Source organism: Schistocerca serialis, chromosome 9 (genome assembly GCF_023864345.2).
Source record: "Schistocerca serialis cubense isolate TAMUIC-IGC-003099 chromosome 9, iqSchSeri2.2, whole genome shotgun sequence".
NCBI lineage: Eukaryota > Metazoa > Arthropoda > Insecta > Orthoptera > Acrididae > Schistocerca > Schistocerca serialis.
In genome coordinates, this window is record NC_064646.1 from 395,924,041 (window position 1) to 395,950,993 (window position 26,953).

Below are 26,953 nucleotides of genomic sequence, written 5' to 3' on the forward strand. Positions count from 1 at the left end.
CCGTATAGACAGTTTCAAAAAGTCGATTGCACCGCTGTGGACCTCTCCTTGTGAGGCCATCACGGAACAAGTGGCGCATTGTCATAAGAGAATACGTGTGCTTGGCGTCCTGCAGACTGAGTTCTGCTGCGGCGATGGCAGGTGCATCACAGAGCGCGACAGAAATGGCGCGGCAACTGCAAACGTACTCCAGAGTTCAAGTGTGCAGGGGACAATGATTCTCGAGGACAAAAGGTCTAAATCGCACTCAGATTCACCGTCAGATTCTGGCGGTATACGGACAAAATGCACTGTCGCATCCAGCCGTAGTCGAATGGTGCCACAATTTGACCAAACGCTCAGACATTGGGTGATGCTGATCCCCTATAAAGCCCAAATCTTGCACCATGCAATTTCCTTCTTTTCGGCAAGGTAAAGGATAACTGCGAGCGGCGGGGGGGGGGGGGGGGGCGATTTTACCAGCCAGGAAGTTTAATATCAGTGAACACTCCGCTGCAGAGTGAAAATTCATTCTGGTTGGTTCAAATGGCTCTGAGCACTATGGGACTTAACATCTGTGGTCATCAGTCCCCTAGAACTTAGAGCTACTTAAACCTAACTAACCTAAGGACATCACACACATCCATGCCCGAGGCAGGATTCGAACCTGCGACCGTAGCAGTCCCGCGGTTCCGGACTGAGCGCCTAGGACCGCTAGACCACCGCGGCCGGCAATTCATTCTGGAAACAATCCCCCAGGCTGTGGCTAATCCATGTCTCCGCAATATCCTTTCTTCCAGAAGTGCTAGTCGTGCAAATTTCGCAGGAGAGTTTCTGTGAAGTTCGGAAGGTAGGATATGCGGTACTGGTGCAAATAAAGCTGTGATGACGTGCTTGGGTAGCTCAGCTGGTAGAGCATTTGTCCGCGAGTTCGATTCCTTAAAGAATCGAGGGAGGGGCGGGGGAGAGGGGGGTCTTACTGGTACTGAACGTATTCAAAGAAGGCCAGCACGAGTGGTCACGTCTCGAGGAAGAGCGTCAAGGAAAATGCTGAAAAAGACGATCTAGCAGACGAGTAAAGTTAGACGCCATTTATACCGCGAAGGCCTACTTACAAAGTTTCAAGAAGCAGTACTAACAAGGGGAGGCCGCCAATTGTGAAATTCAGATTCGATTCATACTGCGCATAATAAAAGCTCATGGCCAGAGGTGTAATGTGGCAAAGCACCAAGATGCACTTCTCAGCCGTTGTCAAGAAAATCGACAGTTAAAAGAAACTGTTGCAGTGAAATACTCTCTACGATTAATTGTTTTCCACAGCGTCGTGGCGCAGCGGTAAGCGCTCTGGTTAGTAACACACACACACACACATATATATATATATATATATATATATATATATATATATATATATATATATAATTCCCGGCAATCAGTTGCAACAATTATGCATATAATAAGTTGTTGAATGTCGTTTGTCGTGGAAAAACTGGCGCATCATTATGTTTTCCGCAAACAAAGTTGTATTTCACAAATGTTATTAATTGTCTTCATAATGTTAACCACGTATAGTTAACGGAAGACGTAGAAACGATATTCCGAAACGAATACGTATAGCGTAAGTCAAACGTTCGAATTAGAATAGAGCCCCCACGAACACAAATTCGCTGTGGCAGGTATGAAATATAAACTCCGTTACACTTGAAGGACAGATGTTGAATGGGCCGCCGCATAACAGCGTAGTTGCCTGCTAACTTCGAAAGAAGGTAGATGCGATCCCTAGCGCAACTTATAACATCGTCGAAAATCAGTGCGGACGGGAGAGCTTTGGTACACCCTGTTAAAAAAACGGAAAAATGGAGGCGGTACAATTGGAGAGCGATCCGCCTTCGCCAACATGCATAAGCAATACATATATATATATATATATATATATATATATATATATATATATATATATATATATATATATATATTTGAATTACAAAAAACTAATAATAAAAAAAATTGCATGGCGCGAGACTCGATCCGGCGACCTTCGGATTACGAACCCAAGCGCTTACCGCTGCGCCACGACGCTGTTAAAAAGTTATTCCTCGTAGAGAGTATTTCACCGCAACGGTTTCTTTTAACTGTCGATTTTCTCGACAACGGCTGAGAAGTGCATCTTGGTGCTTTGCCACATTACACCTCTGGCCATGAGCTTTTATTATGCGCAGTATGAATCGAATCTGAATTTCACAATTGGCGGCCTCCCCTTGTAAGTAAAGAATCTGGAATAATACACTTCAGCGTCCTACGACTCGCACTCATAGGGACAGTGAAGACAAGAATTGACTGATGGCAGGGCCGACGGCGGCTACCTGTTCCCTCGTCGCATACGTGGTTGGAACAGGAAAAAATCCGTAACATGTGGTACAGTGCTAAGTCGCCTATCCCATGCACTCCACAGTGCTTTGCAGAGTGCGCGTGGTGATGCACAAGAGTACGTACAACAATTACTCGCACAAACCAGATTCTAAACATTTTCGGAACAAGATGTATTTTCCTGGTTTTGCAAATTTAATGAAATGTGCTACACATTGTTACACGCGAGCTTGCGTTATACGTTAAAGACCGCAACAGAAACTCATATGAAAGCTCAACATAGCGTTCAGCTGCAGGTAAAAGCTCTAATGAGCAAACTGCACTAAATACAAAGCGCGTGGTCATCGAAGCGTTACGTACATTAGCCAGTTCTTTCATTGTGTTAAGCAATCGCATGCGAAATGCACTTAAAACGAGTCGGTGGCCAGCTCGTTAAGCACCGCTTGCGAGTGTTCAGTGTGGAGCAACGCGTTGCAACTGGCAGCTGCTGCATGGAACCGTGACGTGGCGGGTATCTTGTACTCGATGCAGACTCAAGCAGCAGCGGATTATTACAACCGAATTGCAGGCAGTGCTAATCCCTCCTACCCGCTGCCAATTTTAAGTATTGCTTGTCTCACTGGTGCTGTTAAGTTTTTTGCAACTAAACATAGAACACAAGGACTGATGACCTTATGCAGTTCTTTGGTACTTGTGCTAAAGTTTTATCTCTTCTCATCCACTATCGTCAACATGCTGTATATTCAAATTTTCTGTTTCACACTTTCTAATCTGTCAAGCGGATAGTAACGCAGGGTAGTAACTACCTCATTTTTTTTTTTAGCAAGTAGTAATTTCGAGAATATGACCTACTTTCAAGTTGTAAGTACCAAAACCATTCCATTCGTAAAGTATGCAAAAACTGACATGTTTTTCTATTTACTAAAATTATCATCATCTACATAGAAAAAAATTAAATTTTATTCATGCTAAAGAAAAAGCTACATTTAGAATTGAGTCATTTGCATCTCGTGGAAGAAATTGTAGAAATTACAGAACAGAGCAATGTGTATTAATTATCGCGATATCTGAGACTGACAGATTTTGAGAAGGCTTTGTTTACCTTTAACAAAATCAGTACTAACAGTCCTAGTGAAATAAGAAAGTGACTCAAACTATGATAACATACTGAATAATACATAGTGAGCGGTATTGCCCTCAAACAAACTTCATAAGAATAGTGAAATATTCGGAATCGAAACACGAGTCGGATAAGCAGAGTCCAAACCAATTCATATCAGGTCTAGAATAAATGGAAAATGAAGGAAGAGCACCTTTTTTTGGACGTATCTGAACGGCCATCGTTTTGTAGATGACGTTGTACGAGTACTTTTAGCTTTCAGTGTAGAAGCTTCAGTCACGAACGCACGAATTCAGTATTGCAAACTTGAAAATAGCTCTGATAAGCAATTGCGTAAGGATAAATTAATGTATAAACAGCAGACCGAAATGAAAATATTACGAAGTAAGAAAGACGCCATGAAAGCACATGATGAATTTATTTACACAGGACAGTTGAAGACATCGAATTTAAGTACACGAAAGGAAATAAATCTGAAATTTAACGCTTGTCCAGCTTACAGTCTCATCAATATGTTTAAAATCCATTGAAAAATTTCACACACACAAGATTAAAAAACATATATAATTACTTAAGCATAAATAAATTTGTAATATACCATGTTTTTAAATCGGACTAAAAATTATAAAATAGTTTCTCCTAGCCCCATAGAGTTTCCTAACCCCAACAGATATTCTGTGCATCTGCCCTTCCCCTCCTCTCTCCATCCATCTCCCCCTCCCAATCTCTTTGTTCATTGTCTCTTCTTCATTTGTCTGCCCATCTCCCCCTGCCCCCTCTTTCTGACTATCTGTTCCTCCTCCTATTTCTGTCCATCTCCTCCTCTGCCCTCTCTCTCTCTGTCTATCTCGTCTTGTCTCACACTCTTTCTTCTCCTCTCTTTGTCCACCGCCTCCTTCCCCCTCTCTCTGACTATCTGTTCCTCCCCCTCTGTCTGCCCATCTCCTACTCCTCTCTCTCTCTCTCTATCTCTCTTTCTCTTTCTCAGTCTCCTCCTTCCCCAATCCATGTCCATCTCCTCCCCCTCCCTGTGTTCATCACCTCCTCTCTCTCTCTCTCTCTCTGTCCATCGCCTCCTCTCTCTTTCTCTGACCATGTACGTTTCCCCCTGTCTCTGTCCATCTCATACTCTCCTCTCTCACTATCTGTCTCATCTTCTTTCCTCTCGCTGCTCAAGTGTGCCCATCCACATGCACGTCAGGTGCTACCAAACATATTCACCACCACCATCACCACACCTACAGAACAGATCGACAAGAAAGAGAGTTAATGTTGCATTGTCATAGAGTTCTGAGTTATGTTTAAAATTTCAGGTCTAGTCTCTCGGTTACATGTTTGTAAATTCTACGATAATATATCCTATCATTAAACTTTAACCTGTTTTAATTTAGTTGTATCCCTTGGCCATTCTCATCAGTCTCCTAATTAACTTGGATCGTCTGCAAGTGCGATGTTGATTGCTTTCCACTGTCGGGACTGTATTAAATTCCTGGCTGTGAACAAAGTCTTTCGCGACAGCTCTGTTGTATAAAACATTCTCGGCGGACTGCGTGCTGGGTCAGCTGAGGGAAAAACCTCGAGTTTTCCACTATTTCCTCCATCGTCTTCATAAGGAGCTACTGACTGTCAAAACTGCCGCTGTGGTGGCTTCATATGACCCAAAGCCAGAGACATTCGTCGCAATGTTTACGCAACGGCGGGAGCGGTGGCGCCACCATCGCAGACGGTGAAATCATCTGCGACAGCTTGACATAATTACCGACCAATCATAAGCCGTCTTTGGGATACAAAGCCGGCCGGGGTGGCCGAGCGGTTCTAGGCGCTACAGTCTGGAACCGCGTGACTGCTCAGGTCGCAGGTTCGAATCCTGCCTCGGGCATGGGTGTGTGTGATGTCCTTAGGTTAGTTAGGTTTAAGTAGTTCTAAGTTCTAGGGGACTGATGAGCTCAGCAGTTAAGTCCCATAGTGCTCAGAGCCATTTGAACCATTTTTTGGGATACAAAAGGCCATCACATCAGCAGTTTTGTCAGTCAGTTGGTCCTGAAGAAAATGATGGAGGAAATCGCCTAAAGCTCGAGATTTTACCCTGAATTAACGCTGCATGAACTTCGAGAATATCTCACACAAATTGCTGGCTGTTTGAAAACTACTGCCCCCCGAGAGGCAGAGCCAGCTGGCCAATGGCTAGCCGTTAATGACCGGCTGCACGGTGTTTAAGAACACAGCAAGGGAGGTTACAATTTGACCAGGAACATTGCATGAGAAGACTGCCGCAGGTATCTTACACAATATCCACGCTATGACCATTGCGCAACAAGAGTGGCGCACTGTCAGAAGAGAATACATGTTTCTTGATAGTCTGCAGACACAATTCTTCTGTGGAGCGATTAACAGGTGCATCGCAGTCCGGGAGTGAAACGGCGCAGCAGCTGGAAACGCACTCCAAAGTCGAAGTACATGGGGCAGTATAATATTTGCGGGCAAAACGTCTACATTGCACACAGATTCCCCGCGACATTCTGTCGGTATATAGATAATATACAACGTCGCATCCAGCGGGAGTGAAATGGTGTTACAATTTGACCAGTGCTGCACAGAAAACGATGATGCTGATCCAGAAGCAAGCCACAGACAGCAACCAAGGCGATAATGTCCAGGCAATCGTGAATTCTAGTCATTTGGAGCAGTCGTAGATTTTCCGACAATGAGGACGTTCACACAGCGGTTCTCGAGTGGCTCCGTGACCAAGGAGAGGATTTCTACCGTCGAGGAAATGAACGACTCGTAGAACGTGCCAACTGTTGTCTGCAGAGACTTGGCGACTGTGCTGAAAACTAGTGTCATGTATCTGTGTCACTTTGAAGTCAGTGTAGCATTCAATGAAAGCTCCTTGGTCTGCCATAATAAAGTGTAACTTGCTTTTTGAAGTCCCCTAGTACGCAGTGGAATGTCTCATATTTGATAGAGCCTGGACGAGTAGCTAAAAGCCACGAACGGTATATTGAAGGTATATTCAAAATTTTCCTACTGCAGGGAAACCTAGAACTACAGAAAGACAAACATTAATGGACATCTCTGGCCCAATAAGAGAGGGAATGGTGCGTTCAGAAGTCGGCTTTATTATGAACTGTAGTTGTTTGTAGAATAGGTGAGAGACGCCAAACACAAAATGGGCATTGCGTTCTATAAATACGCTCGAAAAAACTGACTAAGCGAATAATTATTTATTTTCTGCTAAAAAAACCGAGGCTCACTGAGACTGAAACAGAACAAGAATGAAAACGTCCTGGAATATGACCTTTTCAAGAAGAAACTTAGAAATGAGCATCATTTCCCAGGAGAACACAAGTCGAAAATTGGCGAGACTGGAGAAAAAATATTGTGTCAAGGAAAACGCTTGAGAGAATATTACTCCCAAAAATAGCTCAGAGAAAGACACTGTTGGAGTAGCTCGATCCATACCTGACTGAAGCGAAGCCGGAAGAAAACTGAAAACAAATAAAGAAAAGAAGAGCTAATAGACTGGGGGAAAGAAACAACGAGTGTGTGAAACCCAGCTCGCTCTGTTCGTCTACAAGACGGAGAAGGCAGCAGATACCAGCGCCCAAGTAGATGCCGTGTTTCTTGACTTCGGTTCCGCATTGCCGCCTAATCAAGAAAATATCAGACCACTGTGTGACTTGACTGAAAAGTTTCTATCAAAAAGAACACAGTATGTCATTCTCGGCGGTGAGAATCCTTCAGACGTGGAAGTAACTTTGGGCGTGTCCCTAAGGAGTGTTATAGCAGCATTACTTTTCACCACATATACAAATAACCTATTAGACAAGTTCCATGAGGCTTTTCGAAGATGATTCGAAATGCAGGAATATCGGCTGAGGATCACCGGTTGGTGCAGGGAGTGGAAACTGATCCTTAACAGAAGCAAACGTAGCGCATTGCGAATACACGCACAAGAAAACCATATACGGTATGACTACGCAATTGCACAACAACCACACGAAGAAATTACTTCCGTAGAATAACTAGGAGTATGCGTACGGAGAAATCTGGAATGGAACGACCTCATAAAATTAGTCACGGTTAAGGCAGATGCCACACTGAGAGTCATTGGAAGCATTCTCAGGAAATGTAGTCCATGAACAAAGAAAATATCTTCAAAACACTCTTTCGACCAACATCCGTATACTGCTCGTCAGTCTGAGATCCGTGCCAGATAGAAATGATAGTGGGAATAGAGAATATCTACGGAAGAGCAGCACGCTTCGTTACAGGTTGATTCAGTAAGCTCGAAAGCGTCATGCACAGGCTCAGCTAACTCCAGTGGCAGGACCTGCAAGAGAGGTGTTCACCATTACGATATGATCCACTGTTCAAGTTCCGAAAGCGTGCGTTCTTAAGAAGAGTCAACCAAGATATTGCTACCTCGTACATATATCTCGCGAAAAGACGATGAAGATAAAATCAAAGAGATTCGGGCCCTGAAGAAAGCTCACCAGAAATCACTCTTCCCGCGAACAATATGTGACTGGAACAGGGAAAGGGAGAAAAGATACTGGTTGTAAGGATACCGTGACTGACATCGACGCTAGCGAGCTATGTAGTAGCAGGCGCTGGCTGGGAAGTCTTCCTTCTAGAACATTCTGTAGTCTCCCGCACTGACGTGTTTCGTCGAGCACCAACCACGGCTACTGGAATACACGATGGGGTCACACTCAGCCACGCTGTGAGCTGTGGTGTCACCGTTAACCCTCCTGGCACGTCGCACTGCACTGAAGCTTAAATGCACGCGGTGCACTCACGGGTCACTCATACGCTGGTATGACTGCAGCACAGGTTTTCTAGACTACAGGGTCTTACGGGGATATGGAACAGGTTGTGAGGTCATCTTTGGCCCTCGGGTTTGAATGTATGGAGTGACTGTTGCTGAATGTTGTCCAACGGACACGTATGCCCATAATAGGTATTACGAGACCAGTTAAAGGCACTGCTAAATTTGTAACACGAAGGTTACTGGATTGGAGCAGTTTTGGCCTGAAGATAACGTAGTGTAAAGTCGAAAAAAATGGTTCTGACCACTATGGGACTTGACATCTTAGGTCATCAGTCCCCTAGAACTTAGAACTAATTAAACCTAACTAACCTAAGGACATCACACACATCCATGCCCGAGGCAGGATTCGAACCTGCGACCGTAGCAGTCGCGCAGTTCCGGACTGAGCGCCTAGAACCGCGAGACCACCGCGGCCGGCTGTAAAGTCGAAACTGGTTGCTTATAAATAAACCTATACAACGGCGACTGGTATTATTTTTATTGAACATTGAACAGCCGTAGTCCCATACTCCATCAAAAGATGGAGTTACATTCATTTCAAGATATCTCTGACAAAAGATAATGCTTTATAAGACAGGCAACGTAAAGTGGCAGCCATTGCAAAATATTCAGATGACCGGTTGGTACTTCTTGTTGACAGTCAGAAAAAGAGCATGGAATAAGTTTTTGAACGTATTTTAATTTCATGTAACTCAGCCCTACATCCAGAGAGATGATCCTGTAAATCCGCACTGTTTCGCCAAAGGACTTTCATTTCAGTTTCCATAGTTTTTGGAACAAGTACGCACTGTCGCATTTACAGCAGTGTTTGCTTTCACGGTTAACGTTTTGTCTAGAGGTAATCTCTTCGATAGTTGGTAAGGCGGTAGCTTCGTTTTTATGTTTGAATGTTTCTCATTATTTCGCTCATTACTACGCACTAAATCAGCAACTCGCCGAAAGATGGTAGATTTAGAAATGGATCAGCATCAGTCTTCATCTTGCGTTTCGAAGTGATATTCAACAGTCCATGAACCACGGACCTTGCCGGTGGTGGGGAGGCTAGCGCGCCTCAGCGACACAGCTAGCCGTGCCGTAGGTGCAACCACAACAGAGGGGTATCTGTTGAGAGGCCAGACAAACATGTGGTTCCTGAAGAGGGGCAGTAGCCTTTTCAGCAGTTGCAGGAGAAACAGTCTGGATGATTGACTGATCTGGCCTTGTAACATTAACCAAAGCGGCCTTGCTGTGCTGGTACTGCGAACGGCTGAAAGCAAGGGGAAACTACAGTCGTAATTTTTCCTGAGGGCATGCAGCTTTACTGTATGGTTAAATGATGGTGGGTAAAATATTCCCGAGCTAAAATAGTCCCCCATTCGGATCTCCGGGCAGGGACTACTCAGGAGGACCTCCTTATCAGGAGAAACAAAACTGGGGTTCTACGGATCGGAGCGTGGAATGTCAGATCCCTTAATCGGGCAGGTAGGTTAGAAAATTTAGAAAGGGAAATGGATAGGTTAAAGTTAGATATAGTGGGAATTAGTGAAGTTCGGTGGCAGGAGGAAGAAGACTTTTGGTCAGGAGAATACAGGGTTATAAATACAAAATGAAATAGGGGTAATACAGGAGAAGGTTTAATAATGAATAAAAAAAATAGGAATGCGGTTAAGCTACTACAAACAGCATAGTGAACGCATTATTGTGGCCAAGATAGACTCGAAGCCCACGCCTAGCACAGTAGTACAAGTTTATATGCCCACTAGCTCCGCAGATCACGAAGAGATTGAAGAAATGTATGATGAGATAAAAGAAATCATTCAGATAGTGAGAGGAGACGAAAATTTAATAGTAATGAGGGACTGCAATTCGATAGTAGGAAAAGGAAGAGAAGCAAAAGTAGCAGGTGAATATGGAATAGGCATCCGCCTGGTAAAATTTTGCAGAGCATAACTTAATCATAGCTAACACTTGGTTTAAGAATCATGAAAGAAGGTTGTATACGTGGAAGAGGACTGGAGACACTGGAAGGTTAGAGATAGAATTATATAATGGCAAGACAGAGGTTTAGAAACCATGCTTTAAATAGTAGACAGTCCCAGGGGCAGATGTGGACTCTGACAACAATTTATTGGTAATTAACTGTAGACTAAAACTGAAGAAACTGATAACTGAAAAAGATAAGAATTTAAGGAGATGGGGCCTGGATAAATTGAAAGAACCAAAGGTTGTAGAGAGTTTCAGAGAGGGAATTAGGGAACGATTGACAAGAACAGGGGAAAGAAATACAGAAGAAGAAAAATGGGTAGTTTTGAGAGATTAAATAGTGAAGGCATCAGAGGATCAAGTAGGTAAAAAGACGAGGGCTAGTAGAAATATTTGGGTAACAGAAGAGACAATGAATTTAATGGACGAAAGGTGAAAATATAAAAATGCAGTAACTGAAGCAGACGAAAAGGAATGCAAACGTCTAAAAAATGAGATCGACAGGAAGTGCAAAAAGGCTAAACAGGGATGGTTAGATGACAAATGTAAGGAAGTAGAGGTATATATCACTAGGGGTAAGAGAGATGCTGCCTACAGCAAAATTAGAGAGACTTTTGGAGAAAAGAGAACTACTTGTATGACTATCAAGAGCTCAGGTGGAAAACCAGTTATAAACAAAAGCGGGAAAGCAGAAAAGTGGAAGGAGTACATAGAGGGTCTATACAAGAGCGATGTACTGGAGGGCAATATTATGGAAATGGAAGACGACATAGATGAAGATGAAATGGGAGATATGATACTGCGTGCCAAGTTTGACACAGAGCTGAAAGACCTGAGTCGAAAGAAGGCCACAGGAGTAGACAACATTCCATTACAACTACTGATAGCCTTGGGAGAGCCAGCCCTGTCAAAACTCTACCATCTGGTGAACAAGATGTATAAGACAGGCGAAATACCCTCAGACTTCAAGAAGAATATAATAATTTTAATCCCAAATAAAGCAGTTGCTGACAGGTGTGAAAATTCCCGAACTATTAGTTTAATAAGTTACGGCTGCAAAATACTGATACGAATTCTTTACAGACGAATGGAAAAACTTGTAGAAGTCGACCTTGGGAAAGATCAATTTGGATTCCGTAGAAATGTTGGAACATGTGAGGCAATAATGACACTACGACTCATCTTAGGAAATACAGGGTTATTGCAAATGATTGAAGCGATTTCACAGCTCTACAATAACTTTATTATTTGAGATATTTTCACAATGCTTTGCACACACATACAAAAACTAAAAAAATTTTTTTAGGCATTCACAAGTGTTCGATATGTGCCCCTATGGTGATTCGGCAGACATCAAGCTGATAATCAAGTTCCTCTCACACTTGGCGCAGCATGTCCCCACCAATGAGTTCGAAAGCATCGTTGATGCGAGCTCGCAGTTTTGGCACGTTTCTTGGTAGAGGAGGTTTAAACACTGAATCTTTCACATAACCCACAGAAAGATATCGCATGGGGTTAAGTCGGGAGAGCGTGGAGGCCATGACATGAATTGCTGATCATGATCTCCACCACGACCGATCCATCGGTTTTCCAATCTCCTGTTTAAGAAATGCCGAACATCATGATGGAAGTGCGGTGGAGCACCATCCTGTTGAAAGATGAAGTCGGCGCTGTCGGTCTCCAGTTGTGGCATGAGCCAATTTTCCAGCATGTCCAGATACACGTGTCCTGTAACGTTTTTTTCGCAGAAGAAAAAGGGGCCGTAAACTTTAAACTGTGAGATTGCACAAAACACGTTAACTTTTGGTGAATTGCGAATTTGCTGCACGAATGCGTGAGGATTCTCTACCGCCCAGATTCGCACATTGTGTCTGTTCACTTCACCATTAAGAAAAAATGTTGCTTCATCACTGAAAACAAGTTTCGCACTGAACGCATCCTCTTCCATGAGCTGTTGCAACCGCGCCGAAAATTCAAAGCGTTTGACTTTGTCATCGGGTGTCAAGGCTTGTAGCAATTGTAAACGGTAAGGCTTCTGCTTTAGCCTTTTCCGTAAGATTTTCCAAACCGTCGGCTGTGGTACGTTTAGCTCCCTGCTTGCTTTATTCGTCGACTTCCGCGGGCTACGCGTGAAACTTGCCCCCACGCGTTCAACCGTTTCTTCGCTCACTGCAGGCCGACCCGTTGATTTCCCCTTACAGAGGCATCCAGAAGCTTTAAACTGCGCATACCATCGCCGAATGGAGTTAGCGGTTGATGGATCTTTGTTGAACTTCGTCCTGAAGTGTCGTTGCACTGTTATGCCTGACTGATGTGAGTGCATTTCAAGCACGACATACGCTTTCTCGGCTCCTGTCGCCATTTTGTCTCACTGCGCTCTCGAGCGCAGAAACCTGAAGTGCGGCTTCAGCCGAACAAAACTTTATGAGTTTTTCTACGTATCTGTAGTGTGTCGTGACCATATGTCAATGAATGGAGCTACAGTGAATTTATGAAATCGCTTCAATCATTTGTAATAGCCCTGTAGATTAAGAAAAGGTAAACCTAAGTTTCTAGCATTTGTAGACTTAGAGAAAGCTTTTGACAATGTTGACTGGAATACTCTCTTTCAAATTCTGAAGGCGGCAAGGTAAAATACAGGGGCAATTTGTACACAAACCAGATGGCAGTTATAAGAGTCGAGGGGCAGGAAAGGGAAGCAGTGGTTGGGAAGGGAGTGAGACAGGGTTGTAGCCTGTCCCCGACGTTATTCAATCTGTATATTGAGCAAGCAGTGAAGGAAACAAAAGAAAAATTCGGAGTGGGTATTAAAATCCATGGTGAAGAAATAAAAACGTTGAGGTTCGCCGATGACATTATAATTCTGTCAGAGACAGCAAAGGACCTGGAAGAGCGGTTGGACGGAATGGACAGTGTCTTGCAAATAGGATATAAGATGAGCATCAATAAAAGCAAAACTTTGATAATGGAATGTAGTCGAATTAAATCAGATGATGCTGAGGGAATTAGATTAGGAAATGAGACACTTAAAGTAGTAAAGGAGTTTTGCTATTTGGGGAGCAAAATAACTGATGATGGTAGAAGTAGAGAGATATATAAAATGTAGACTGACAATGGCGAGGAAAGCGTTTCTGAAGAAGAGAGATTTGTTAACATAGAGTATAGATTTAAGTGTCAGGAAGTCTTTTCTGAAAATGTTTCCATGGAGTGAAGTGAAACATGGACGATAAATAGTTTAGGCAAGAAGAGAATAGAGGCTTTCGAAATGTGATGCTGCAGAAGAATGCTGACGATTAGGTGGATAGATCACGTAACTAATGAGGAGGTTTGAATAGAATTGGGGAGAAGATAAGTTTGTGGCACAACTTGACTAGAAGAAGGGATCGGTTGGTAGGACATATTCTGAGGCATCAAGGGATCACCATTTTAGTATTGGAGGGCAGCGTGGAAGGTAAAAATCGTAGAGGGGGACCAAGAGATGAATACACTACGCAGATTCAGAAGGATGTAGGCGGCAGTAGGTACTTCGAGATGAAGAAGCTTGCACAGGATAGGGTAGCATGGAGAGCTGCAACAAACCAGTCTCTGGACTGAAGACAACAACAACAACATTAACAGCTCACTTTCCAAATCCTTTTCACAATTCGAAAGGTTGAAATGTACTGAGCGTACATGAGCATTCTCAACTCAAAACAAATCTGCACGTTTACACGCATTTATTCATTTTCATTTCTTCGCATTGGTTTTGGAAATTATATGAAACTTAATCTCTTTGTTGTCTGCTGTGGTTAGTACAACTGCCCACCGCGAAGCAAACCATTCTTTTTCATTTAAAAATTTAATCTAAAAAATACGTCAGTAGACTGATAATTATGGCGTAACTCTGGACTCAATCGCCGGTCACCAATAAAAATTCACGCTGTCTTAAACAACCTTGTTTTCGCTCGTAAACCCAGTTATAACAGAATATGTTTCAGCAAATGCGAGCAACTGAGCGCTGGTTCGGATCACTATGACGTCAGCGACGCGGCTTGCTTCTGCGCATACACCTCGCGATCACTGCCGTATAGTCTACTGTCCCTGGTTCCAACTACGAAGCACGCGAGGCCATTGTGAATTGTTCAGTAGCGCACTGATGGAAACATTTCTTCGGAATAGGAATGCCGAATGATCCGTGGCATTTTTTTTTTTTTTTTTTTTTTTTTTTTTTTTTTTGCGTGGATGAACTTTAAAATTTGTCAGTATCATCGACGAGATGAATCTGAAACAGTTTGATGTGTTTTTTGTAGTTTGAATATGAATAAAAGAAGTAAATGGACGCCATATTTTTATTACCAAAGAAACTGATCGTGTCTTGCGGTTACCCTGTACGCCGGAAAAGGTGGGAGGCTACAGAAAGTTCTACACCAGCGGTTCCCGTACCATGGACCGTGGCCCACTTATGGGGTGTGGGGAGTATGGCAGTGGGCCGTGAGTGGTGACCGAGAGTCCAAGATAAGATAAACATTATTAGGAGTTTCAGGGGTTTCACTCGTCAGTTGTCAAGGTCAGCGAGTACAGAATGAAAAAAGAGTTGAAATGTGTGGCACTAATTTATCTTAAATGTTGAAAATGTCCAATATCATGTGCCACCAGGCGGCTAGAAGTGCACTGTCATATGGAATGCACTGCAGGTCTGGCACTCATGGCGTAAACACGCAATGTGCCACAATCAGATCTACACTAATGGCCATTAAAATTGCTACACCAAGAAGAAATGCAGATGATAAATAGGTATTCATTGGACAAATATATTATACTAGAACTGATATGCGATTACATTTTCAGCCAGTTTGGGTGCATAGACCCTGAGAAATCAGTACCCAGAACAACCACCTCTGGCCGTAATAACGGCCTTGATACACCTGGGCATTGAGTCAAACAGAGCTTGGATGGCGTGTACAGGTACAGCTGCCCATGCAGCTCCAACACGATATCACAGTTCATCAAGAGTACTGACAAGCGTATTGTGACGAGCCAGTTGCTCGGCCACCATTGAACAGACGTTTTCAGTTGGTGAGAGATCTGGAGAATGTGCTGGCCAGGGCAGCAGTCGAACATTTTCTGTATCCAGAAAGGCCGGTACAGGACCTGCAACATGCAGTCGTGCATTATCCTGCTGAAATGTAGGGTTTCACAGGGATTGAATGAAGGGTAGAGCCACGGGTCGTAACATATCTGAAATGTAACGTCCACTGTTCAAAGTGCCGTCAATGCGAACAAGAGGTGACCGACACGTGTAACCAATGGCACTCCATACCATCACGCCGGGTGATACGCCAGTATGGCGATGACGAATACGCGCTTCCCATGTGCGTTCACCACGATGTCGCCAAACCCGGATGCGATCATCATGATGCTGTAAACAGAACCTGGATTCCTCCGAAAAAATGATGTTTTGCCATTCGTGCACCCAGGTTCGCCGTTGAGTACACCATCGCAGGCGCTCCTGTCTGTGATGCAGCGTCAAGGGTAACCGCAGCCATGGTCTCCGAGCTGATAGTCCATGCTGCTGAAAACGTCGTAGAACTGTTCGTGCAGATGGTTGTTGTCTTGCAAACGTCCCCATCTGTTGACTCAGGGATCGAGACGTGGCTGCACGATCCGTTACAGCCATGTGGATAAGATGCCTGCCATCTAGACTGCTAGTGATACGAGGCCGTTGGGATCCAGCACGGCGTTCCGTATTACCCTCCCGAACCTACCGATTCCATATTCTGCTGACAATCATTGGATCTCGACGAACGCGAGCAGCATTGTCGCGATACGATAAACCGCAATCGCGATAGGCTACAATCCGACCTTTATCAAAGTCGGAAACGTGATGGTACGCATTTCTCGTCCTTACACGAGGCATCACAACAACGTTTCACCAGGCAACGCCGGTCAACTGTTGGTTGTGTATGAGAAATCGGTTGGAAACTTTCCTCATGTCAGCACGTTGTAGGTGTCGCCACCGGCGCCAGCCTTGTGTGAATGCTCTGAAAAGCTAATCATTCGCATATGACAGCATTTCTTCCTGTCGGTTAAATTTCGCGTCCGTAGCACGTCATCTTCGTGGTGTAACAATTTTAATGGTCTGTAGTGTAATTTGTCGAAGGAGCAGATTAGTGCTTAACGTCCAGTCGACAACGAGGTCATTACAGACCGATATAGGGAAATCATGGAAAATCTAAATCAGGATGGTTTCAACAGTCGTCCTCCCGAATGCCAGTTCATTGTGCTAACCACTACGCTACCTCGCTCGGTCTAATATGTCGAGCTAGTAGTTTCTCGGATACAGTTATACACATGAATAGCTCGCTTGAATTTTGCTCATTTAATATCCTGAAACAGGAAGAATGGTTGGTGTTTTACGTCCCGTCGACGGCTAAGATTATGAGACACATAGCTTTACTTGGATCTCTTACTACTGGAAGGGAAGGAAGCAACCATCCCGCCATTTGCATGAAAAGACCTGAGTGACCGCAGGAAATCGATATCTGGATGCATGGCCCGAAAATCGAACCCAGTTCTCTCGAGTGTGAGTACACCTTTTTGCTCAGTCCCCGTGAATATGTATAGCTGAATTACTGCTCACTGAGACACTCGATGGGCTTTTCGACAAAATATGTGAACGATCCTTTCAAAGCATATTTTTCGGAAAAATATGTACTGGAATAGTTTGAACGCAGATAGCAATTTGAGACTAAATGTACCAGTTTTAATCCAGACATAGATTCTCTCGCGGGCGACAAACAATATAAAAAATAACACTGTGTTCCTTTTAACGCTGACCACTTGATTTTGAGTTTTCATCTAGTTGTGGCAGCTAAGTGAACGTAATAAAAATGGTCTTTATAAAAGGATATAAATATTTTTCAGTCCTTCTCGTACAGTATTGATTACTAATTAGGCCTACTTATACACTCATGCACACACACATACACTCAAATACACACACACACGCACACACACACACACACACACACACACACACACACACACATTTATAATTTCTACTTGTATATTTAGTTACTGGTCCTCTAAGCATTTTCACAAAACACGTGGTCTGCACAGTTGAAAAGTTTGGGAACCTCTGATCTAGAAGGTTATGGCTCGTCAGATAACACGTGCTGATATGCAGCTCGCTGGGAAGGTTACGGACAACGGTATCTTTACATGATACACAAAGTATCCTCTGTCACACACCGTAAGGTGGCTTGCGCAGTACAGGTGTTGGCGTAGATAAAAATGGAGCAGGGGACTTTAGTCAGACATCTGGCGCAGTGGGCTGGTGTTTACTCACGACTGAAGGGATCGCGTGGTGGTCCTCATGCTCCTGGCGCGCCGGAACTGGTGGCCCGGAGGCGCCGGCAGCAGCATGCCTGCGGGGGCGGGCCCGCCCCCAGGGCCCGGGGGCAGCAGCGCGGACGGCGCCAGCACCAGTGGGGGCGGCAGGCGGGCGGCGCGCGGCCGGCGCGTGCACGCGTAGCAGCAGACGCGCCAGTACAGGAAGCGGAACGAGTGCGCCATGATGTCGCCGATGTTGGATAGGCACAGCAGCATCAGCGGGATGCCCAGGATCGCGTAGAAGATGGTCACCACCTTCCCCCAGTGCGTCTTGGGCGCGATGTGCCCATAGCCTGCCAACACACGTCCAGAAGCTAAGTTCAGTATGTCACAAAACCACAAACATGCTACTCTAAAGACGCCAGCAGCCGATCAGACATGTTCGTCAAATTCGCTCTTTCCATTCGACAGGTTTGTCAAACAAGCTCGTAGACGTCTAATACAGCCTGATTTTTGAAGAAGCTGTCACGTCCTGTGTATCGAGGCGCAAAGTATTTTCAATCTTCGTATCTGTTCCAATTGTCAGGTAATTCAAAGATACAGGCAATATTTCGGCAAGCAACTGGGTACTGTTTGACAAACGCTTCCGGAAACGATCAAACTTGTTAGTCAAATTGCCTGTCAGCCAAAATTTCTTTCAAACACGTCAGACGCAATCTATTTTTGACAAACACACCAAACAAAGCAGCATACTGGCAAATAATTTTACAAATACGTGAAATCTGACAAATGTTCTGATGGGCAGCAGGAACCTTAACAGAAGCTACTATAAAAATGCCCTCTCTACTTACGCGGGGTCAATAGCCCCATCCCTGATTCTTCAAATAATCAAACACCCACCTACAAAAGTTTAGATGAATTTACGTTTAAAGATTGCTGGAAGACAGTAAGTGCTGTCATTATCAAACACTGGATGGGTATAGTCTAGGTAATTTGCGCTCCGTTTTAAGGAAAGCTAGTATTTCACGGATCTCAATGTATAGGACGGATTTCTCGTGAACTAGGTGTTGTCCAAGAACGTAGTTTTGTAGTTGCATTCAGTGGTACATGTCTGCAAAATGTATTGCCAATGGAGATTGTAGTAAAGAAGTAATAAATTAAAACAACGTAGCAACGTAGCAAAACTTGTTACAGTTGCAACCAAAACACTTTTTTTCCGACGAAATCAAGAAAACTTGTGAAACGTTGGAAAAAGAGCATGAAAGTGAATGGAGACTATAATGAAAAATAATATGTGTTTCAATTTCTATCATTAGTATACATATTCCTTTTCTCAAAAGTCCCTTCACTTTTTGACTTCCCCTCTATATTATGTATTAATGGAAGATTTATTGTAGAGAGGAAAAGAATTGATTTTTACATTGGTACGATTTTACACCTTGTAAAGAATGGATTACAACTAATGATGAAGTTTGTTTTACTTGCGGCAGCGGTTTTATAATGCAATACTCTTGTTTCGTCAGACATCCAGATCAGGAATCTCTCGATTTCAATTTTTTTGTTAGGATTTATCTATCACTGTGAGAGAAGAGGATTAAGAAATAAATTTTGGAATTTTGTGTACGGAAAGATTATACATGTGAAGTTTAATTTTTGTAGTTCTTGGGTTATAGTTACGTGATTTCAGGAAAAGCTTATCTGTTATTGAGATTTTATTAAATTTTATTAAGTCAAATGATATGAGATTGCTATTGAGTTCATTCAACCCAGAGTCATTGTCCACATCCCAAGAGTCAATTAATTTTCAATTTATTCAAAACATTATCAAAAGTTGTGAACCAAGAATGACAGCAGTGTTTTAAGAGAACGCATTGCTCCTCTGCATATCTCATTAGTCAGGTTTTGCAGCTGTGTTATCGAGACGCGATGTAACTACGAGAGCAGTTTACACTACGTTATCCAGTGCGACCCAGCTACCCCAAACAGCATAAAAACAGATTCTTTCATTAATTGAATTTCACAGGGATCAAGTTTAGTTTCAAAGTAATCAGTTTTTCATCAAAGTTCATAGTCATATTTTGTGATAACAGGACATGATTTACTTAGAATCCTCGCGCTTAGATTTCTACACGCATTCTTGCAGTTCAATTTCGTCACCAACAGCGTTACGCAAGCTGTCAGCTTTAATGTCTGGTATACACACCATTCAAAACAGAAAACCCAAAGTTTATCATCTAACAGACAATTTGACATTGAAAGCACACTCAACGTTACAGATCCACTTTCTCTAAAATAAACTTAAACACATAACTTTCAGCCCTTATCGGCTGAGCTATCCAGGTGCGACACCCGAGGTGCCCTCAGACCCTTACTTTACCAGTATCTATCAGTACTTTTCATGGAACACCGAAAGTTATAAAAATAGTCTATGCAAATAACGAAATGCGAAAATTTGAATGTTAACTCCTTGGGCGTACTGCTAGGTCACAGCCTGAAATGGTGAGCCAGCACCGTAGCATTAATCAAAGCTTTTAGTTCAGTTACATTTGCAAAACGCCTTTACTGCTACGGGTGATTTACAGGAAGCCGGCCGGGATGGCCGAGCGGTTCTAGGTGCTACAGTCTGGAACCGCGCGTCCGCTACGGTCGCAGGTTCGAATACTGCCTAGGGCATGTGTGTGTGTGTGTGTGTGTGTGTGTGTGTGTGTGTGTGTGTGTGTGTGTGTGTGTGTGTGTGTGTGGATGTCCTTACGTTAGTTAGGTTTAAGTAGTTCTAAGTTCTAGGGGACTGATGGCCTCAGAAGTTAAGTCCCATAGTGCTCAGAGCCATTTGAGCCATTTACAGGAAAACAGTTATTGAACTATATCAAAAAAAGTAAATTAGCTACAAACTACGGCGTGCACACAGTTTATTAATATGTAAACGTCACTACTGATATTCAGAGCTAGGTCAAAACATGTTCGATATGAAACTTCCTGGCAGATTAAAACTGTGTGCTGGACCGAGACTCGAACTCGGGACGTTTGCCTTTCGCGGGCAAGTGCTCTACCAACTGAGCTACCCAAGCACGAGTCACGCCCCGTCCTCACAACTTTACTTCTGCCAGTATCTCGTCTCCTACCTTCCAAACTTTACACAAGCTCTCCTGCGAACCCTGCAGAACTAGCACTCCTGGAAGAAAGGATATTGCGGAGACATGGCTTAGCCACAGCCTAGCGGATGTTTCCAGAATGAAATTTCGTTCTGGAAACCTCTACAAAGTCTTCAACGTCTTCAGCAGCTTCACATTAGTTCAAAAATGAGTCAGATTCGTGGGTACACTCGTAGTCAGCAATCTTCCATTAACTGTTACTTGTCGTACTAGGTAATGTGCCAGAGCGTAAGACTAAATTAAAGAGATTTATGTTAGGTATCTCATTTTACTTCATTGAAGAATATATTCACAGATACTCTTAAAATTTATGATTTAGATTATTTCGCACATAAAAGATTATGTTTCATTTCCTTAAACATTCAAAAGATCCCTCTTGACGGGGTCCATTGCACACGACTAATCTGATGTAATAGAGAAATTTCACGCTTACCGGGAATATGAAAACAGCTCTCGAATGAAAAAAATAATTTTGCTTCTATGTGTTTGTTCATTCTGTGGAAGTCACAGAGCACAGAGAACATCAAATTAATTATTTATCCCATTTTACTATAACCTGCTATTTTTTGTTACTGTTTATAACGAAAACAGTGATTTTCAGTTAACGTGAAGAAAATTTCGAATCCTCGAGATCAGAATATGTAGCAATCGTCACGCTTTGTGGCCATATCCTGAGTTAAATTCCTGACTTCTCAGCAATGTCCTGTGGCGTGAAGGTGCGTCACTGTAAGTCATGCTCTATCCATTGTATAGGTTCGTTAACTACGGAGAACACGTTGGTGATGTCCTAGAGAAGTAAGCTATCTGGCGGTACCGGGATTCACTCTGTACTTTCTCTCGGTATCACAAATACACAAACGGGACACAACACCATGAACCCACTCTCCACACTTGCAGGTCGTAGCCAAGGGGAAAAGTAATTATAAAAAATAAATTGAAATTACTTAAATGTAATGAATGGATCGACGAGGATGAAATCAATGAGGATGCAGTGTCAAGAATTCACACGAAATTTATGCCGAATCGACATCCGCTCGTCACGAGCACTCACCTTACTTCATCTATTTCTTATTCGGCTTCCTTCTTACCACTCTAACCTATCATTACATCTGCCAAATTTTTGTCTTCACAACCGTGGGCTCCACGTACTGCACTGGATTCTTCTATCTTGAATGTAAAAATTATTTATCCTGAAAACGAAAATTCTGCATCCTCAAAAAGCTAATAAAAATTCTTCCTCTTTGCTAATTACAAGGTTTTTCAACCTTTAGTGTTAAATACTTTAATTCTAAAAAATGAAATTCTTGATTCTTTAAAATCTCAAAGCTCTCCCAGTCTTCTTCTTTCTTCAAGAGTTAGGCATTTGCCTGTTACATTCTCTTGTTCAGTCCTCTCTTGTCTTTAGTTAGTTTCCGTTGCATTTCGCTACCTCTTTCTTGGTCTCATTATTGATCTTTTCCATGTTGTTAGATAACTGATTACTATTTTAGGCATCAATTTTCGTTCATTTATGTGATATGATCTCTCTGTTTATCGCTTCATGATCTGTTCATTTATGCTTTCAAATCTTGAAGATAAAAATATTCTTCGCGGTACAGTAGCACTCCGGGAGCACTATCGAGCATTAGGCGTCCATACGTGGCTCAAACTTTCATTGTCGCTCATGTTTCTCCACCTATTATTTCCGAATAGTACTTCCAGAAGTAGTCTCGCGGAATAAGTGGTCTGCCAACATTTTGCAATTCTCCACATACTCGAAACAAGAATTTAAATGTATCTACAGGACTACTCTGAAAATCACACTCGTGTACCAGACAGAGGGTTTATCGATCCATTTCTCTACTGTTACACTGTCAAACAGCGCGCGAGAAAATCGTACGCATAAATCCTTCCGTGTGAGCTCTCATTTCTCTGTTTTATTACGCTGGTCGTTTCTCCCTTCGTAAGCGGGCATCACCAAAATTCTTTCGCATTTGAAGGAGAGAGTTTGAGATTAAAATTTCGCGAAAAAATCTCGCCGCAACGAGAAACGCTTTTGTTTTAATGATTGCACCGCAACTCGCGTATTATATCCGTCACACTCTCTCTGTCCTATTTCGCGATAATACAAAAAAGGCTGCCCTTCTTTGAACTTTTTCGATGTCCTTGACCAATCCTATATGGTAAGGATCCCATACCGCACAACAATACTTTAGCAGAGGTTGGACAAGCGTAGTGTAGGCAGTTTCTTTAGTGGATTTGTTGCGTCTTCTAAGTGTTCTGCCAATAAAATACAGTCTCTGGTCGCCTTCCCCACAATGTTATCTATGTGATTGTTCCGATTTAAGTAGTTCGTAATTGTTATCTCTAGGTATTTTCTTCAGTTGACAGCTTTTAGATCTGTGTGATTTATTGTGCAACAGATTTGTAACTGAACCTTTATTAGTACACTGTACCCTACTCAGTATATTTTGTTTCTGTATGGAATTTAGCACAACTTTACCTCCCACTGTATAAATCTACGTATTACCAGAAACTATGTCCCCACAAACTGTTATCCAACTTAAACTCGTTTGCCAAACTTTGATTAAAAAGTGCCTAATATGAACTGAACTGTAACTGATCTGAATTCAACTTGTTTTCGTGTTAAATGCGCAACTGAAGTAAAACAATTATCTGGCCCTAATCAAACTTTCCACTCACCTCGCGTCTTGACAACACTGTTGCAGATTTCACGAAAGCACAACAGCAGACGGCAAGCAGGCAGCGGCCAAGCTAGATTGTTATTTCTAAATACATTTTAGGACTGTTCCATGTGATAAAAATGAAATGATCGTATGGCATTGCTGGTCGGGAGGCCCCACTCGGGAAAGTTCGGCCACCAAGTGCGAGTCTTATTTCAGCCGACGCCACATTGGGCGACTTGCGCGCCGGTGATGAGGATGAAATGATGATGACAACACAACATCCAGTCCACGAGCGGAGAAAATCTCCAACGCGGCCGGGAATCGAAACTAGGCCCGCTGCATGGGAGGCAAGCACGTTAGCACTCAGCTTAGCAGGCGGACGTTCCATGTGATAATGCGTAATGACAAACAGTGTGATGGGGAGACTAACTATTCTTATGAAATGGTATGTCAAGACAACGATTTTAGAATGAAATATATATTCAAAAAGACACAATACTTCGTGTGATCTTCACACATAACATAGGTCTGAACAATACTATACTTAACAAAGGAAACAATGATTTAAAGAGGGTACAATGTTAAACAGAAAATTTTTATAAAAATCAAACACCTTAATCAACTAGTGTATAAATTCATGACTTACGGAAGTGGGGTGGTCTTTCTCTCAGCTCTGAGCAAGTAAACTAGCTGACAACAATCATTCCTAGCTGCGCAGTGTTGCAGTCTTACCTCAAACTCATTCTCTTCAAAACATAACATTACTGAAAATTTATATTCTCTTCACTTTGTAGTATATCCATCTTATTCATCCTTGCTGTCCTTTACAATATTCTTCATTAACAGACACAATCACAAGTCAACACAGCACTACTGAATACGTCCCTCAGCCACCACACTTCAACTAAGAATGCATCAGACTAAGCACAGGCAAAGACTGTGCCACGACGAGACCAAAGATTGTTTAACAGTAACTTAACTTTCTCTGACGTGCACATGTATTATATTCAAGAACAAAATGACATGACCATCTTAAATTTCCTCCACCTTCCCCCAGTAGAATTCTGTGCAATGGTCATTTCAGACAAGAATGGGACGTGGACAAAGTTCTAAACATTATGGATAGGAACATACAAAACATGTTTCAAATACAAGAAGAAAAATCGTTTTACAACAAAATGAGTTAAAGAACTATAAGTAAAAAATTTATACAAAATTCAGCAACATGTGAATGATTAATCAGTAGAGGTTGGGTTGGGGTTGGGTTGTTTGGGAAAGGAGACCAGAGAGCGCGGTCACCGGTCTCATCGGATTAGGGAAGGCTGGGGAAGGAAGTCGGCCGTGCCCTTTTCAAGGGAACCATCCCGGCATTTGCCGGGAGCGATTTAGGGAAATCACGGAAAACTTAAATCAGGGTGACCGGACGCGGGATTGAACCGTCGTCCTCACGAATGCGAGTCCAGTGTCTAACCACTGCGCACCTCGCTCGGTAATCAGTAGAATTATTAACTTTTTATGAGTTGGTTGGTTGGTTTTTGGGGGAGGAGACCAGACAGCGAGGTCATCGGTCTCATCGGATTAGGGGCAGATGGGGAAGGAAGTCGGCCGTGCCCTTTGAAAGGAACCATCCCGGCATTTGCCTGGAGCGATTTAGGGAAATCACGGAAAACCTAAATCAGGATGGCCGGACGCGGGATTGAACCATCGTCCTCCCGAATGCGAGTCCAGTGTGCTAACCACTGCGCCACCTCGCTCGGTAACTTTTTATGAGTATATGAGAACGTTCTACATAGGGTATTTTGAAAGTTTACATGTAACATTTTGTATTGAAGTAGCATTGGTGATCTACACCGGTTTTGTAGCACGCAGGAAGTAGGTCAGAGTGTCTGTATCACACAAGGGCTACATTTCTGAAACGCAGTCGCATATGACAGTAGTAATCTGCACGATGAAAGTAGATCGAAGAGTGTCCTTGTCACAAATGGCCAAACTTACTTTAGCTCGCAGCAATAATGTCATTGTTATGGCAAGTTATGTGGAAGCAGACTCAGTAAGACTAAACGCAGATCACAGCTGACAACCCCACACACGCAGAAAAAGTAAAATGTCGTAGTATCTGCTTGAAGCAGACTGTAGAGCCTCTGATAACTCCAAAGCCATCTTGTTGTATGGAAGAATTCCTTATGGACGTCAGTTGCAGCTTGCATCTGTGGAGTATGCCAACTTATGACAGAATATTTCGGTGTATAATCAGTAGATATATTTTTTTCTACCCTGGCAAGTGTCAATCATTTGTGGTGAATGGTCAATAATTTACAATTTGTTAAATTTACAATATACAATTACCTATATTAAACAGGAGTAATAAGGTTTTACGTCGTTGTAGATATGGAATGCACATGTAGTGTAGCAGTAACAACAGACGTCTGTGTCTATAAAAAAAAAACTAAGAAAAAAATACCATCATCGTTTTACAATAATGGATTACAGAAACATCAGACAAGAAAATCATGTGAAACAATGTATAGTAATAGGCATGATAATAAACAGTTATAATATTTGTACAGAATTACGCTACAGAATATTCTAAATCTATTCAAATAAATATGTTTATGTGGACACTAGTGAAATACACAGAAGTATAGAGAGTAAGGTAGAAAGAGATGCATAAGGTTAGTGACCACACACAAGAAATAAACACATAAGGATAGTGGCCACACACACAGGTAAGGAGAACACAAATAATAGTTAGGAAAAATATGGATTAGGGAGTAACCAAGGTTCACATCAAAGAATACTTTATACAGCCAGTCAAACGTCAGTCTATGATTATACCTAACATGGTTAGTAATTGGCATGCTATCTAGTTACAGGTCATTCTTTAGTTCATGCATTTTTAATCCTTTTGCCTATAATTTCATATTTCAATAATTACCACTGTTTACGGTATTCTTTGCTTCTTTCTGTCATATGTTTCATACAGTGTCATAAGTCCATATTATTTAGCTCCATTTCCCTACCTAACCATTTGTCACATTTGTTCTACCTAGCCATTTCTCATCTTTGCCCTACCTAATTATTCCTCATCTTTGCCCTACCTAATAATTTCTCATATTCATTTTTCACAAAATCTTTGTAACCATTTCTTTGCTCTTTCTTACCTTTTTATCTTTGTCTCCACATCTTTAATAATTTCTTACACATCTTAAATGACTTTTGATAGCTCCCTAGAGTACTATACTTAACATAATGATTATACTAATGGCGCCACATCCTATAGTAAAAAATTATACACAGGATATGCATTATGAAGAAACTCAATAAATGACGTAAGTGTAACAGACAAACACAGCGTGAAACTTCCTTAAGCTAAAGCAATGTATGTTATTATGTTACATCATATGTAAAAACAAGAGTTAATCTGCAATGTCATACGTGTTAGCAGAAAAATAGTTATAAAAGAACCGTATCCTATGCCATGTCAAAAGAAAATAAAGCTGAAAAAAAAGAAAAAAGAACGGCATAACCATTAGTATCCCACATACTTCCTGCCTATTGTCTG

The 26,953-nt window shown here is 42.4% G+C and overlaps 1 protein-coding gene across 1 annotated transcript in view; it reads right to left on the minus strand.

Annotated features, from left to right (window-relative positions):
• The window catches only part of LOC126419652 (uncharacterized), a 626,964-nt gene that overhangs the window by 95,555 nt on the left and 504,456 nt on the right, over positions 1–26,953 (minus strand). Inside the window, exons 3-4 of the mRNA XM_050086841.1 lie at positions 17,727–17,926; positions 17,590–17,636 (exon numbers count right to left, since the gene is read on the minus strand). Of these exons, the coding sequence (XP_049942798.1) occupies positions 17,590–17,636; positions 17,727–17,926 (247 nt within the window). The remainder of the gene's footprint in view (positions 1–17,589; positions 17,637–17,726; positions 17,927–26,953) is intronic.